The following is a 16412-nucleotide window of genomic DNA, read 5'->3' on the forward strand; positions in this document are numbered from 1 at the left end:
CTTCCTCTTCATCTGTAGGCCTTTGTCGTTTTAACGAACCACTTTTAAACCAACGGTCCATTTTTAACTACGCGAACTGTAGCTTCCGCGAAAAACAACGCTTTGTTTACAAACACTACTGTTTTGCAAAGAGGCAGCGCGCGCCAGGGAGGAGGGAGGGGAATGGAGAAGAAAGGGTACCTGCGCAGTAGCGCACAAATTAAGCCGAAGCGCGCAAAGCATCTTGGGGAGGTGAGCGTTAGTCGAATGCGCGCGCTGCCTCTTTGCAAAACAGTAGTGTTTGTAAAGCGCCACCTAACGGCATACAGCAGAACTACTGCCTCTATCTATTTCTAGTTTTGCGCTAGACTCTGCTCATGCAGGAAGCGGCCAAAACAAAAAATCTGTTATCATACGAAATAGATTTAATATATTTTTTATTCTAATAGCATCTTGCGGACCCCTCTGGCATAGCTGGGGGTCCGCGGACCACCTGTTGGGAACCACTGGTCTAGATCAATTCTTAAGTTAGACTGTAATGTACTTTTAATAGTACTTTTATTTTATTTAAAGGTTATATGTTTATTGACACAAATTTTCTACGTGCTATCACTATACAAACAAAAAGCAGTTTGCCCAAATAAACAAGCATAGTAACTGATGTAGATAATAACATTTTTGACAAAAATGTTATTAAACAACTTATGCAACAGAGTAATAATATATTCAATCTATAAACTCACATAAAATTTAAGGAATATTTATTGTGGCATAGAAATTCAACGTTGGTGTTTTCTGGGATTTAGAATTGCCAGGTTCTGACTAGGAGGCCAGTCCAGTAACCCACTTAAGAGTTCACTTCTCCATGAGAAAATAATTTCAAGTTGTCAGAATTCATTAAAAAAACTCTTCCCCACCCCCACCCCCATATTCTTATATGGCATTTCTTTTGATTGGTACTTTGCTTTTTTCCTGGGGCTATGATTACAACAGTTTTCAAGCAGTGCAGAAAATGGAAACTTGCACTTTTAAAAATCAGGAATCTCTGCTTTTGCACCCAAAAATTGAATTATGCTATTTTTTTCACTGGAGTCAGTTTTAGTTTTCATTTTTTTGGTGATAAAATCCTTTTTCCTTTACATGTGTTGCTGTCTGAGCAAATTCCTTTGATTCTTTGTGAGACTGATTGAAATTTATTGAACTGATTGTGTAAAATAAAACCTCATGGGAACATTTATTGAGAAAAGACCGTGAAAATTAATATATTTCATATATTTTCATGATACATAGAATCTAATAAAACACCTTCCCGAACAAAAACAACTGAATGAATTGTCCAAAATGAAGAGTGAATATGAAAACTTGTCTGAACCAGAACAGTTTGGTATTGTGGTGAGTAGCACTGTTCCTTCTGCTTCATATGTGATACTAACAATATCTCTATAATTTTTGAATCATTGAAAAGTATTTTAGTATTTTACCTCAAGTTGTATTTTTGGCTCTTCTACATAACAATTGTAGAAAACTGGACACTTGCCTACTAGTTTCTGTTGGTTGTTCGATGGCAGTAAGGGCTATGAGTGTTTGAACAGTGTCCTTATTACAGGCATCGGCAACTTCCTGCCCATGGGCCGGATCCGGCTCACAGAGGCCGTTTATCCGCCCCACGAGCCGCCTGGTCATCGAGCTGCCCGCGTGGCAAGTCCCCCGTGCACTGCACCAGCGCCACGCGGGGACTCGCCGAGCAGCGCTGGAAATGGAGCCTGCGCAGACGCTGGAAATCACTTCTGCGCAGGCGCGGTTTCTGGTGTCTGCGCAGCCACAGAAGTGATTTTCAGCGCTGCAGACATGCGCAGAAGCGATTTCTGGCGCCCCGGACATGTGCAACGTGGCACCGGAAATTGCTTCTGCGAATGCTCCAGCCCACGGCCGGAAAACATTGCCGACGCCAGCCTTATTAGATGCAAAAAATGTCCAAGATAATACTGGGATTGTGATATACTGCTGGGATTTAGCTTATGCACTTCTGCCACCTTATCCCCTGAATTTAGAATAGTGAAGCAGAAAAAAAGGAAGAAACTTGCAGTCCCAAGAACACATGTACACAAATAATTCTCCTATAACATTTTCTGAATAATTACGCTTAGAACTATATGTGTCACTCAAACTTTATTATGGCCTAAGCAACTGCTTATGCACCAGTAGTAATGTGTGGTGCTGTACAAACAGCTTGATAAGAAGCACCTGGAAGGCCAGAAGAAATGCTGGTGGGCTTTTTGGCTTAGTATATTCACAAGTTAAATATAGCTGAGAAGGATAATTATTCACAAGTTAAATATTGCTCAAACAAGTGTTCTTCGTTCATTCATCTATTTTGGGATAGTATATAGGCATGAGGTTATGTCATACCTGTAAATCATCCAAGATTAAACCAACCTGCTCCATGCTAAAGCATAACTTTCCCCCCTTTTCAATCAGATGAGTGGTGTAAAGAGGCTGAAGCCACGGCTGAGTGCTATTCTTTTTAAGCTTCAGTTTGAGGAACAGGTGAATAACATCAAACCTGACATCATGGCTGTCAGTGCTGCCTGTGAAGAGATAAAGAAGAGCAGGAGCTTCAGTAAGCTTCTGGAACTAGTATTGCTAATGGGAAACTACATGAATGCAGGATCTCGAAATGCACAGACATTTGGATTTAACCTCTGCTCCTTATGTAAAGTGAGTCTTTAACGAGCTGTGAATGCTGAGTTGAGTGCTGCAATCACTTGCTTTTCATATTTACAATGCAGTTTAAATTGCTTTCTGTTTTTTGACACCTAACATCTTCAATAATTGCAGCTTAAATGTCTATTCATTTACCCCCACCCACTTATAAAAGCAGTTAATTTGTTTTGATCTAGACAATAGTAGATATTGTAAATGTGTATGCTCGGTTTAGAGATTGCTGTACGGTTTTAAAAGCTTTGGTGTTTCAAGCTGACAGAAAGAGGTGTGACATGGTGAGTTATTGTTGCTGCTCATTGTCTCAATTATGAATATTTTTAGCAGTACATCAAAAATGAAACTGAAAGCTTGCACTTAGTGAATTCTGTTAAGGGTTCAACGGAGCAAGTAATTGGTCCCAGTTCTGCAAGAACTTCAGATTTGTACAACACAGAGTATACTTGTACAACACAGAGTATATATTTCAGCTTTTTCTTCTGATTTTGAAGGCTGATATTCTCCAAATATGCACTAGATATGTACATATTTGGCTACTATCTGATACTAAAGCATCAATATTAGAATTGAATCTTGCAGTATCTTCCATTAAATGACTCCTGGTGTGCAGTCTTATTTAGAAATTTTGCAATAGCTTCATCCATTAAACACTTTGGGAAACATTCCCTGAATAAAAAAAATTCAAACTTTGATGTCAAAATCTGAAAAGCTTATTATTTTATTTTTATTTTAGACATTTTATTTTAGACATTTTTAAGGACCCCCCCCCCCTTTTCCATCAAGGAACTCGGAGCAGATGGTCTCCCACCTACTCAGACTAAACCTGATCCTGCTTAATTTCAATAAGGTTGCTACATTGTGTTCCTTTACAAAGTTGGTATCTTCTAGATACTTTAGACTGCATCATGGGAGTTGTAGTCCAAAACATTTGGATAGCACCAAATTGGCAGGGATTGCTTTAGACCATGTCCGTGCTAATTGTAACTCTGTATTAGAAAACAAAATTTGGATGTGAAAATCAAATTTTCAATTAAAATGGCAAATTAAATGCAATTTTTTTAAAGTGGTTCAAAACTCAGTTTTCAGATATTGTGCAGGAAAATTGATTTCAATTTCTATAGTGTGTAAATCATAAAATATATAATCAAAATGTACTACTGCTTCTGAATATTCACTTACTAATTTCTAGTTAAAGGACACCAAATCAGTTGATCAAAAGATAACACTGCTTCATTTTCTGGTGGAATTGTGTGAAGAGAAGTATCCTGAAGTCCTAAGATTTGTTGAAGACTTGCAGAGCTTAGATAAAGGAAGCAGAGGTTTGTATTCAAGAATGGGCTAATATATTTTATTCAGCTGTTGTCCAGAATTATTTTTGATTTGAATATTAAAGTTCGTACCCACACCCAAGAATTTACATTCCAGAATTTACTACTTTTCAAGCTTCCCTGTAAGTGGAAGGTCATTTCAGGAAAGTTCATATTGAAGTAAGAAAATGTCCAGAGCAGAATAGTGGTGTGCAATAAGAAAGCAGCAACACAGAGTTGGAAATATTGTATGTGTCTTTGAAAGGTAAGAAGCTACTACACTGGCACAAGAATTCAAATCTGAAAAAAGATAAGTAGTCCTACAGTACCAGAGGCTCAAACAGATGTATATCCAAACAGATAAGCAGCAAGGCCTGAAGAGTTCTTCACACTTTCAGTCATAGGGATCCTCCCTCCCTCAGAAAGCAGAAGCCGTGCTGCACTTAATGCCAGGTTATCCTGCACATCCTGCATCCTTTTGCTTTGCACCCCAGGGGTAGCAGGCCAGCATGAATATATATATATAAATATATTAATTCATCTTTATTCATTTTACACACATGAAAAAACAATACATTGAAGCGACAAAAAATACAAAATACAAAAAAAGTGAAAAAGAAAACAAAACACACAGAAAAAAAAGAGAAAAAAATATAATAATCTTATAAAATCTTCATAACATTATAGACTTCATAACATTATAGACTGCATCACAACATAATCAATGTGGGAGACCGACTTCCGTTTTTAGAATCTCCCACCGTGACCAATTCTTTAGAATTATATAGCCAATCGAAGATTTTACTCACGGTGCCCAATGTCAATTTTTTTTCTTTGGGAACAATCCACCGCTCTCCGCTGCCGGCGCGGAGCTTCACTTCCAGAGGGTAACAATGGCGCTCGATGGCCCGCGACACCCCACTCGCACCGGAGCTCCTACTAGGGCTTACCGGGGAGTAAAGGGGTCGCTCTTTCAGGCTCTGCCGAGTCTTCGTCTCCAGAACGCTCTATCTGGAGCTCTTTCGGGGGGCGCGTCGCTCTCGTGGCTCTCCCCTCCCCCTCTTGAAGCCCGTTCCCTCGGAGCTCGAGGGAAACGTCGCAGGCCAGCATGAATATATGGGCTGAAAAGGTAGCCACTGAAATTTGCCAGGAGTGTAAGGAACAGATTTAAGACCCCGCTGAGATCCAGAAATGAGCGCCATTACTGGCTCACACGCTTAGTCATCAACCATATTCTGGGCGTAGTACCTACTGAGCATTTAGTTTCACAGGCCCAGAGGCACCCTGGAGTTTTTTTTTAATGGTGCGACAGAATGTGGATGCTCCAAAGTGGTTCTACATATTCTGAATAAAGGAGTCAAGATGAAAATATTGAGGTCCATTTGGATAGTGCTTGAACTACAGAGTACCCAGGCACACAGAAGTAGACACACACACTCTGATATGGTGCTCATGGAAGTTCAACACTTCCCCCAGTATCTCAGCCACTTCCAGTACAGGTAGTTGCTGTTTGGGCTCATAGTCACATCCAAAGTTTCACTGAGGTACTAGTGGTGCTTGGGGCACATCTCAGGATACAAGTGGTGTTTCTTTATCCCATGGGCAGCTAATCTGTGGTCTTTCAGATATTTTTGGATTCCACTTCCCAACAGCCCAGGCAGCAAGATAAATGGTCAGAGATAGTGGGAGTTGTAGTCCAGCTAGAGATGGAAGTTTAAAGGTTAGACACCCTGCTCTACTCTGATCTACAGTGGAACCTTGGTTTATGAACACCTCGGTTTACGAATTTTCGGTTTATGAATGCTGCGGACCCATCTGGAACGGATTAATTCACTTTCCATTACTTTCAATGGGAAAGTTCGCTTCAGTTTATGAATGCTTCAGTTTAAGTACTCCGTGGACCGCCTGGAACAGATGAATCCACTTTCCATTACTTTCAGTGGGAAAGTTCGCTTCAGTTTATGAACGCTTCAGTTTATGAACAGACTTCCGGAACCAATTGTGTTCATAAACCAAGGTAGCACTGTAGTTGACATTTTATTATGAACATAACTCAGGTATTCTCTGTAGAGAGGTTTATAAATTCTGGAATGCATAATTATTTGCTCTTGCTCCTTAAATCAAGTGTTTCAGCCCATTCAAATCTATCTCACCCAATACTAGAGACAACAGTTTCATGGTGAACTGAGAGAAAAGTTTTCTGGAGCAAATCTGAAGAAGTGTGGTATGTGAAGAAGTGTGCATGCACACGAAAGCTCATACCAAAATAAAAAAGTTAGTTGGTCTTTAAGGTGCTCCTGGAAGGATTTTTTTTATTTTGTTTCAACTACGGCAGACCAACACGGCTACCTACCTGTAACTGGAGCAAATCCTGAAACACAGGAGAGCAAAACTAGAAGTTTAAAATTTTAACATGTTTCTATCTGGAAAGCAGACTGGCTGGTACATGAAGTTGGTCATGTGCACCTCATGGTTATTAGTCTATTCTTGGTAATTATATGCTTCACCAGGATGCTATAGACAAGTTTTGCACCTACCACTGAACAACTTTCTCTCTTTAAGATGAGAGAGTCTGGCAGAAGCATATGTCCCCATGAAGGGTACTATAGTATGTTTGGTACCAATTGTATACGTATGTACTGTCTCTACTGTGATCATTATGCTGCCTCCAAATTACTCTATTTGTGCATTAACTAGTCAGAGCCTGAGTACATTTGCTGCTTCTGGTGATGTGATTGAGTAAGTTTATTAAACTGATCATTCATGAAGATATTGAGTAGATAGTAGAACTCTACACATGACAAAAGTATTTCATAATGTGGACTTAGAGGAATCTTTGCAAGAAAGCATCTACTAACAGTATTCACCTTTTGATATGTGTGAAGTTTTAATTATAAATATATGCTTAGTTTCAGCAGAAAGCTTGGAGAAGAGCCTAAAACAGATGGAAAGGCAGCTTATACAACTTGAGAAGGATTTAGAGACCTTTCCCCTTTCTGAAGATATTCATGACAAATTTGTGACAAAGATGTCCATATCCTTTTGCTGTTAAATAACTTATCTGGCTTTGTCTAAGGTTCTTTAACACTTTTAAAATTTATTTGCATAATCTTTATTCAAGTTATAGCCATCACTTCTGACAACCCTGACCTCATTTCTACCTTGAATTACTAAGAACCTAAAACGGCTTTAATGAAGATTCACCTATAATTCATAATCTGAAGGTAGTACTGTGTCATCTCCAGTGGTTTGGCGTTTTCGTCATACAAGCATGAAAGTGCTCATTGAATGGAAAATATTACTGGAGGAAACAGTTGAGAAGTTGACTAGTTAAGCACTACAACTTAAATTGGATGGAAAACAGCTTAATTGAGAAACGAGGGAAGAGTTGCCAGTTTGGGGTATCAGTTCAGATTGCCCATTTTGATTATTTTTTTTAGTCTGAACTACAAACTAATTTCAATTTTTTAAAGCTTTTCTCTCACTGTTTGGAATTCTATGTGTAATTATTCCTTTGAATTTATAGGAGCTGCCATCATTCTTTTCAATGAATCCTGTGCTTCTTATCTGCTAATTTTGGTTTTTTCCCTTTCAGATGCTTTTTGATGTGTGTTTTTTCCTGTGTCTGGCTTGTAATTCACTAAGAAGCAAGTAGCATGATTAGCACAAAGACAGCACAGAGGGTTCCCCCCCCCACACACAAAAAGCAGATAGATGTGCTATTGTAGGTTTCTTGTTTTTGTTGGCCTAATAGGAAGGTTTAATGAAGGTATGAAAGAACTAATTGGCTGCAGCTCTAAACCAGTGTTTCTCAACCTTTTTTGGGCCACGGCACACTTGTTACGTGAAAAAAATCACGAGGCACACCACCATTAAAAAAGTTAAAAAATTTAACTCTGTGCCACCCTATATTATAATTGTGACTGTAAGAAACACTTGCCAAATATTGCTTTCCGGCAGGTCAGTGTAGTGTATTGGCGGCCGCCAGGCTTGTTTGCACTGAGCTTTGGGAAAGAGGAGGGGAAATATTGCTTTCCGGCGGGTTAGCCAGGCACGTGACAATGCAAATCGCCCTTCACGTCGCGGCACACCAGCCAGTGTCTCGTGGCACACTAGTGTGCCGCGGCACAGCGGTTGAGAAACGCTGCTCTAAACTATTATGCTTCACATTCAGTTCCCATGACACTTCAGGTTACCAACCAGAGTAATTTAGCTTCCTCCAAGACGTAATGTTACCTGTTGGCCATTTGAGGCTACAGAACATATTTTCATACTTAATACTTTGTAAGTGTTGTAAGTATTGTACATATATATCTATTTATTTCTTAAAATGTATATACTGCCTGGTTGTAAAAAAACCTCAAAGAAGATTACAAAAAGAATAAAACAATAAAATTATCAATTAAAATAATTAACAACAGTTTGAATCAGCTATAAAGTAAAAACAGATTAAAGCACACACCAACATGCTAGGTATCTGGGTAGGCCTAGCTAAACAAAAATATTTTAGCACATGCTGAAAAATGTACAGTGAGGGCACCTGCCCCATTATCGGTAGGCAACAAGTTCCAAAGTATAGGTGCTGCCACAATAAAATACTGATTTCTTACAAATGTGGCACCTGCAACAGCGCCACTTCTGCAAATTGAAGCAATCAAATGGGCCCATGTGGGGTAAAGTGTCTCTCAGGTGAACTGGTCCCAAGGGCTTTATATACTAATTGTAACACCTTGGCCCGGTAGCAAATCTGCAACTAGTGTTGATCTCTTAAGAGCAAATATTATATGCTGACAATGCCTTATTCCTGTCAGCAATTGTGCTGCAGCAATCTGTACTGACTGCAGCTTTCAGGTCAACACAAGGGAAGCTCGACACAAAGAGCATTGCAGTAATCTAGTCTTGAAGTAACCAGAGTGTGAACTACTCTGACCAGGCTTTTCCTGTCTAGAAATGCTCATAGCTGTCAAATCGATTGTAGTTGATAAAAGACACTTCTAGCCTCTGAGCACCTGAGCCTCCATTGACACAGATCCAGAAGCACCCCCATAATGCAAACCTGCTGAGTGGAACCCCAAACCTGGGAGTGGAACCCCATCCAGGATAGGCAATTGACCAATTTCTCGGACATGGGAACCACTTGTCCATAGTGTCTCTATCATGCCCGGATTCAAGCCCAGATTGTTTTCCATCATCTTTCTCACTACTGCATCCAAGCAGTTGCATGTCCAGGCCTGAACCCAGATTGGAATGAATCTAAATAATTTGTGTCATCCAAGCATACATTCAGCTGCCACACCACAGCCGTCCACCACCTCCCCCCAAAGTGGGTATATGCAACTGGTGAATAGTTGTCCAGAGGGTCCAGAGCTGGGGTGTTTTTAGGAGCGGCCGCACTACTGCCTCTTTCAAGGCAGCAGGGATCACCCCTTCACACCCACTGAATGGATATAAATGCATACCATTTTAAAACAGTCCTGCCTGAAAGTCTCTTGCACCATACTGAGCGATGCTGTTTCTAAGTCACCAAGGTGCAATGACACTTCTATAGGTATTCATGGCTTCTAGCTTACAAGTGTTTCTAGTGGAGACTATGACTGTCCAAAATTAGCAGTTGATCATCTGAATGATAAGGATTTGAAGCTCTCAAAATGGTTAGAGATTTTCTGTGCTTTCACATGTAAGCATGGCTAATGCATGCACATGGTAATTTTATTTTTGTCTTTGCTATCTTGACCGGCACCTTGAAAGCATTCTAGCATATACATTGCTTGCCTGAAGGACAGCACTGAACAGGAAAACTTATTCATAAACCCTACCTACAGGATAAAAAATTTCCTTCAGTAGCACCTTAAAGACCAACTAAGTTTTTATTTTGGTATGAGCTTTCGTGTGCATCCACACTTCTTCAGATACACTGAAACAGAAGTAGTCAGACCCTTATGTATATTCAGAGGGTGGGGGTGATGGGAATGGGTGATGGGCTGATAGGAGTGGTAAACCTGTTAATGACTGTTAATGACTGCAATTGGTCTTGAATATACATAAGGGTCTGGTGGATTCTGTTTCAAGTGTATCTGATGAAGTGTGCATGCACACGAAACCTCATACTAAAATAAAAACTTAGTTGGTCTTTAAGGTGCTACTGAAGGAATTTTTTTATTTTGTTTTGACTCAGACCAACACGGCTACCTACCTGTAACCTACGTACAGGTTTACACACAGGTTACTCTTATTTATAAGAGTGTATTATCTGAAACTTCACAAAAATACCTCACCATTTCAATCAAATTCCCATGTGACACTTAAACAGATGGTTTGATCTTTAAACACTGTTAAGATGCAATAGTTAGCTCTCTTCTGCTAACACTCCCTATAGGCAGGGAATAATTGAGGAACAGTGGAGTTACATGTGGTTTCTGGTAATGGCTGTGAGCTTGCTAATTAAAGAAACTCACTTCCAGGAAAAGTGGAGTTACAATAAATTACAAACCAAAGGAGACTTGATGTAAAGGTTAGATGAACCTGCACAGCATGAAGAAGTTGGGGCCTGTCCGAGCTCTTATTGTTATGGCAGGGGAAGTTGAATGATGCTGATGTCTTTTGAAAGGCACACGGCTCGTAAAAAGCAGTCGGTGGGAAAGCGGAGACAGGAAGGATGGGGCTTTGTGAAAACTAATTTTTCACTTGCCATACAATTACGCTCTGTAGGCAACTCGGCTATTACATCCTGTCACTAAATATCTCAACCTGGAGCCGGCTAATGAATTGATTAGCATTCATATTTCTTTTAGAAGTCAGATATGTGCACAGTCAGTGGGTTCTATTATTGATAGAATCTATAATTATATAAAAGACTTCCTTACTGGATTATTTTGTTAGCTGTCCATTGCAGTTGTGTACACTACTTTACATGCAATTAAATTCCCTTTTTTTTGTTTGCTGTAGATAGGAATTCCAGAGAAATAAAGCATGGAAAATTAAAACCATTTATGCAAACATTATGATGAAATGTAATTAAAATTACTTGATAGGTATAGATGTGCAAACAAGTTAAATGAAAATTGGGTCCTTGAACAGTTTTGAGAAGCTCACATTTCTCTTTGATTATAATACAGGCACACCATTATCAAAATACACGATAAGCTCTAGAGCTCTTATCTGCAAAAACAAATTGATAAAATACTTTTGTCAGTTTTTTCTTCTACCACTTTGTCACTTTAGAAAGCCATTTAAATATATATTGCAAGAGACTACAAATCTATAAAAGTAATTTTGTGAACAGTTACTAAATGGTATTTTGTACTTCATACTTTTTCAGAATGACAGGAAAATAGTGTCTCAGTTTATCAAGAAAATGACAGTTTTGGAAATAAAGCATTTTAGTACCCAGTTAAATTTTGCTTGATTAATAATAGTAATATGTTTTAATAGTGTGCTGATCCTTAAAGGGATTTGTATAAATTGTTCTCTGTGAGATGATAGTATTGGCTATGTATGAAGATCTGTTGATGGAAAATCAAATTGCCACTGGAACCAACTTGATATAGGCACATAATGAAAATGCCATCTGAATAATGACTTCCTATTATGCTTAGCAAAATCATAAGAACTGAGACTCTAGAAACACGGGGCAAGAAGTTTAGGAATATTGGTTCAGTTGTAACAAGCACATGTTAGATTTTCATTGTGCTTTTACTAGAATGGTTTGTTTAAGTATTAGGAGGTTTTTAAAGATTATCAGAAATTCAGCCAAAAATCACAAAATGACATGTAGAGGAATAATATGAAGAAAAAGTAAAGTATCGGCTGAGGGTGTTGCAACGTGATCTGTAACATTGTGGTATACTAGATAAAAGAAAAAGTGATGATTACTAATTGTGAAAAATATAGATATGTTTAAGAAAATGTTGGCAATGTTGTGTATTTTAAACCAAAAAAAGGTGCAGAGGCATGGAAGTGAACAATTATGTGAGTGAACAGAAGTGAAAGTTTAATTAGAATATTAAAGTGCTGAACTATTTCCCAATACTTTTCTTTATTAAAATTACTGCCAAACATTAATTTTTGAGCATTAGTAAAATATTAGTTAGAGAACAGTAATTCTCAGTGCATTGATTTTGAGAAGGATCAGCAAGTTTGCTACCAAAGAAGTTCACTTGTTTCAGAGGACTAGCGCTTTGAGTAACTAACCTATGTATGTATTTTCGCAGTGTTTAATTTGTGTTGTATTGGTGCCCAAGTAGAAATCCCTGATCTCTTATTTAGAGTATTTGTTCCCTGTTGGGGTGGGGGGGAGCAGCCTCCCAGAGCAGCTTACATGCAGTTACCGGTAGTTAAAGCAAGATACTCCCTCAAATTTGTTATCTAAGTGGGACTTGGGTTGTGCAGAGGTAATTAATCTTTGAGGTATGAAAAATGTAGGAAGAATAGGAAGGAATTGAAAAATGCTGACTATGAGAAGAACTACATGCTTTTGGAGAGATGTTGTTACTGCTGATAACTTGCTATTTCCTCTTTCCTGGAAACTTAGTATTCTCCATTTATTTTGATTGATTGATTGAATGAATGAATGAATGAATCCCGCTCCTCTTCCTGAAGAAACCCAGGCTGGCAAACAAAGCAAAAGAATTGTAAAACACCAAAAGTTTCTAAAAGCTTACTGTTAAAAACTTTCTTCCATCCAGTGATCTTGGAGTTGCCAGGAACAATATTCTTCAGCCACCAAACACCTGAGTAAATGGGAATGTTTTAAATTCTTCCTGAAAGTTAGTGAGAATGGAGACAGGTGCACTTCAAAGTCACAACCAATTTTGTAACCTTAACAAACTTAATACACCTTTGTAATTCAAGCACGGGAACAGTTCCAGAAACTCTTGAGGATGCATAACAGTATGGAAACACTCTATCGGAATGTAATGGAATTTTATGCCATCGATTGGAAGAAAGTTTCAGTAGAAGAATTTCTAACTGACTTGAACAATTTTAGGACAATGTTTATGGTAAACCATATGACTATCAAATTCTAGACTCTGCAGAAGTAGTATAGATGAATATGATTTTGCTTCACAGGTTCAGCTGTTCTTTACATCACTAAGAGCAGCCAGCCACAACTTTGTGTCTCCATATATTGTTGGACTACAATCTCAGCATGGCCAGTGGTCAGACATGTTGGAAGTTACAGTCCAACAACATCTGGTGGACTGAAGGTTGGGGAAGGCTGACTAGAAAGATGAGCACCGTATTTTTTCGTTCCATAGGACGCACCTAGGTTTTAGAGGAGGAAAACAAGAAAAAATCTTTTTGCTTTCTTGAATTGTCCTAGGCGTGGCTTTGGCTCTGTCTCAGGCTTTTGCGTGGGCTCTGGCTCTCGCATTCGCTCCATAGGATGCACTGACTTTTCCCCTTCCTTTTTGGGAGGGAAAAAGTTCATCCTATGAAGCGAAAAATACAGTAGGTATTTTGTTGGTCGCAGCAACCTAATACAAGCATGGTGGACCATTTCACCCCAAGTTACATGATGCATTTGAAAGAGCAGCTACTAGTCTAGGTATATAACTGTGCCACTGCCTCTTACTTCAAGTGTTCAGGGGTGAGTGTTGATCCTGATTCTTACATACCCATAATAGTTTGATCTCTCATATTAGTACAAAAGGCAGGTCTCTGCATGCTTGGGGTTTCCCAAGGTATGCACAAATACAAAAAATATTTATCATAAATAAATAGAATGGGGCAACCCTTCCCTGCCACCCCTCCCCCCTAAACAAAACATAACAGTAAAAGCAGGGAGGAATAGCAAGTGGATGCGCAGGTGAGAAGAGTGGTCTACAAAAATTGCCCACTCACTGCATGAACATCCTTTTTTTAAGATTATGGCATTACGGCTCAACAGCTGGACTGACTTGGGTGTGTGCAAGAGGAAGACGTGAATAGTTTGAAGGAGTGAAAAGGGGGTAGGAAAGGCAAGTGATGCCAGCTTTTAAAAACAACCCTAGTACTATAACAGATTATCCTGCTGTGATGGTGTTTTATTGTTGTAAACTCTTTTAGGATTTATTTTCAAATGAAAAGCAGCATAGAAATTATTGTAAACAGGCATGTAGATATTTTTCTAAGTCATAATTGTTTATGCTGGTGAAATTTTAATATATTTTGCTAGCAAGCTGCAAAGGAGAATATGAGAAGAAAAGAAGCAGAAGAAAAGCAGAAACTTGCTAGAATTGCTAAAGAAAAAGCAGAAAGGGAAAAAATAGAAAGACAAAGAAAGAAAAAGTGTTTGCTGGAAATGAAAACAGGTAATGTGGACAGGAACCTTGTTATTTTAGGTAGTAATACTGTTTTTGTGTTACTATCTTGATGGCTTCTAAAAGCAGAACTGGTTGTTTCACTTCACAAATGTGCTTAAATCATTTCAGGGCAATATTTTGCTTTCTGGAGAATTAAATTCCTATTTAATTCCAGTTAATGCCACACTTTCTTTGCTTTCCACATTTTTCTTGCCCTCAAGCTAACATTAAGATGCTCGGGAAATGTGGTGCACTTTGCCCATGCGCTGGCTACTCTTACCTTACCTCTTGTTGTGCTAATGCCTGTCTCTTGGCTCTTGCTTTGGCATTAGGGTGCTAAGTAAGGTAAGTTCCTTGCTCACCCATGCCAGCACTTAACTTAAAAAAAGAAAAGAAATCTCTTTCCTTGATTCAAGATGCTGCATGCTCCTACTTTTCAGCTTTGCACTGCACACCTCCCACAACATGTAGAAGTAGTGGGTAGGTACCTCCCAAATTTTAAGTGGACCTGAAATTGAAAAATGCTGCAACTGTATCCTAGGCCAGCCTTCCTTGACCTTGGATCCGCATATGGTGTTAACTACAACTCCCATCATCCCTGACCTGGCTGGTTAGGAATGGATTGAGAACATCTGGGGACTCAAGGATGAAAAAGGCTGCTCTAAACTAATCTATCCATGCTGAAAATCCCATTTACTTTCTGAGCTGGAGGAGAGTTTACTGGGGACATGGTGCTCAGTTCATAATGTAGATTGTCATAAAAACTATCATTTTTAAACTTGATTTCTTCATCTTTTGTTCTGCTGATACAATTTCCTTACCATAGGGGGGGGGGAACTACTTATGATGTAGGTTCAGAGCTATGCTGCAATACAATCAGCATATGCCTAAATTGTTAAAAAGGGGGTTGGCATTAGCTCAGTTTGTCAGTTGGCTCAGAAAGCATATCAGTTTCAGTAGGAGGAGAATATTAATTTAAAGTTAGCAGTAAAAATGGTAACTTATTGCTGCCTATAGATTGTGCTTTGATCAAAAAATTTAAGGCAGTTTGCAATTCTGTCATCCCAGCTCAGCTGGGGCTCGTAAAATCATAGAAGAGACCCCAAGGAAGGGAAGGGACCTTCAAAGGGACCCCAAGGACATCTAGTCCACCCCCTGCAATGCAGGAACCTCAGCTAAAGCATCCATGACAGATGGCCATCCAACTTCTGCTTAAAAACCCCCAAGGAAAGAGAGTCCACCACCTCTTGTGGGAGTCTGTTCCTCTGTTGGAACAGCTCTTACTGTCAGAAAGTTCTTCCTGATGTTTAGTCAGAATCTCCTTTCTTGTAACTGGAAGCCATTGGTTCAAGTCTACCCTCCAGAGCAGAAGAAAACAAGCTTGTTACATCTTCCATGTGACAGCCCTTCAGATATTTGAAGATGGCTATTATATTTACTCTCAGCCTCTTATCTAGGCTAAATTTTTTGAAACGAAACAACTGCAAAATTGTTGTTGAATGGGAAGTATGTGTGCATATCTGCTTTATGTAGCTTTTTTGAAACTATGTAGCTTTATAAGACCCTATAGCAGAGAAACTAAACTGTTGGCTCAGAGGTAGTACTGGCTTCTGGACAATCCTCCCAAAGGCTGCAAGTCCATGGAAGGTGCAGCCAGTGAAATCAATGCCAGTGAAAGCATTGCTAAAGTTGGTATGACTACTTTGTACCAGCTATCTCTGGTTTGTGTCTCTGCATATGTGTGTGAACACACACACACACTTTCAGATCTAGCTATACTTTGAATGAATTCTGCTTTTTTAAATGCAGCGTTAAATTGTTTAAAAAATACAGAGGATCAAAGTATTTAGTGAATGAGAGTGTTTTCATGAGTGGACATTCAGAAATCCATAAATGATCCATTTAGGGAAGCAGAATCTGAACAACTAATTGTATGCAAATAATCATTTTCATCTTGTCCTACAAAGTAACCTGCTTCTGCAAACTCACATGGCTTTATGATGTGGCTTCATTCAGGGTTCAGAGATATTAGAAGCATATGAATGATGTTGCATTATATTAAAAGTTACTGCTCTATTTCATTTTAGGAGGCAGTGGTGTGAGGTGAATCAAATGAACTTTG

At 39.0% G+C, this 16412-nt stretch overlaps 1 protein-coding gene across 1 annotated transcript in view; it reads left to right on the plus strand.

Moving 5' to 3' along the window:
- The window catches only part of DIAPH3 (diaphanous related formin 3), a 114447-nt gene that overhangs the window by 34908 nt on the left and 63127 nt on the right, over window positions 1-16412 (plus strand). Inside the window, exons 20-25 of the mRNA XM_035116128.2 lie at window positions 1270-1371; window positions 2458-2697; window positions 3890-4019; window positions 6917-7041; window positions 12842-13006; window positions 14164-14299. Of these exons, the coding sequence (XP_034972019.2) occupies window positions 1270-1371; window positions 2458-2697; window positions 3890-4019; window positions 6917-7041; window positions 12842-13006; window positions 14164-14299 (898 nt within the window). The remainder of the gene's footprint in view (window positions 1-1269; window positions 1372-2457; window positions 2698-3889; window positions 4020-6916; window positions 7042-12841; window positions 13007-14163; window positions 14300-16412) is intronic.

The sequence above is a fragment of the Zootoca vivipara genome, chromosome 4, assembly GCF_963506605.1.
Source record: "Zootoca vivipara chromosome 4, rZooViv1.1, whole genome shotgun sequence".
NCBI classification, from domain to species: Eukaryota; Metazoa; Chordata; class Lepidosauria; order Squamata; family Lacertidae; genus Zootoca; species Zootoca vivipara.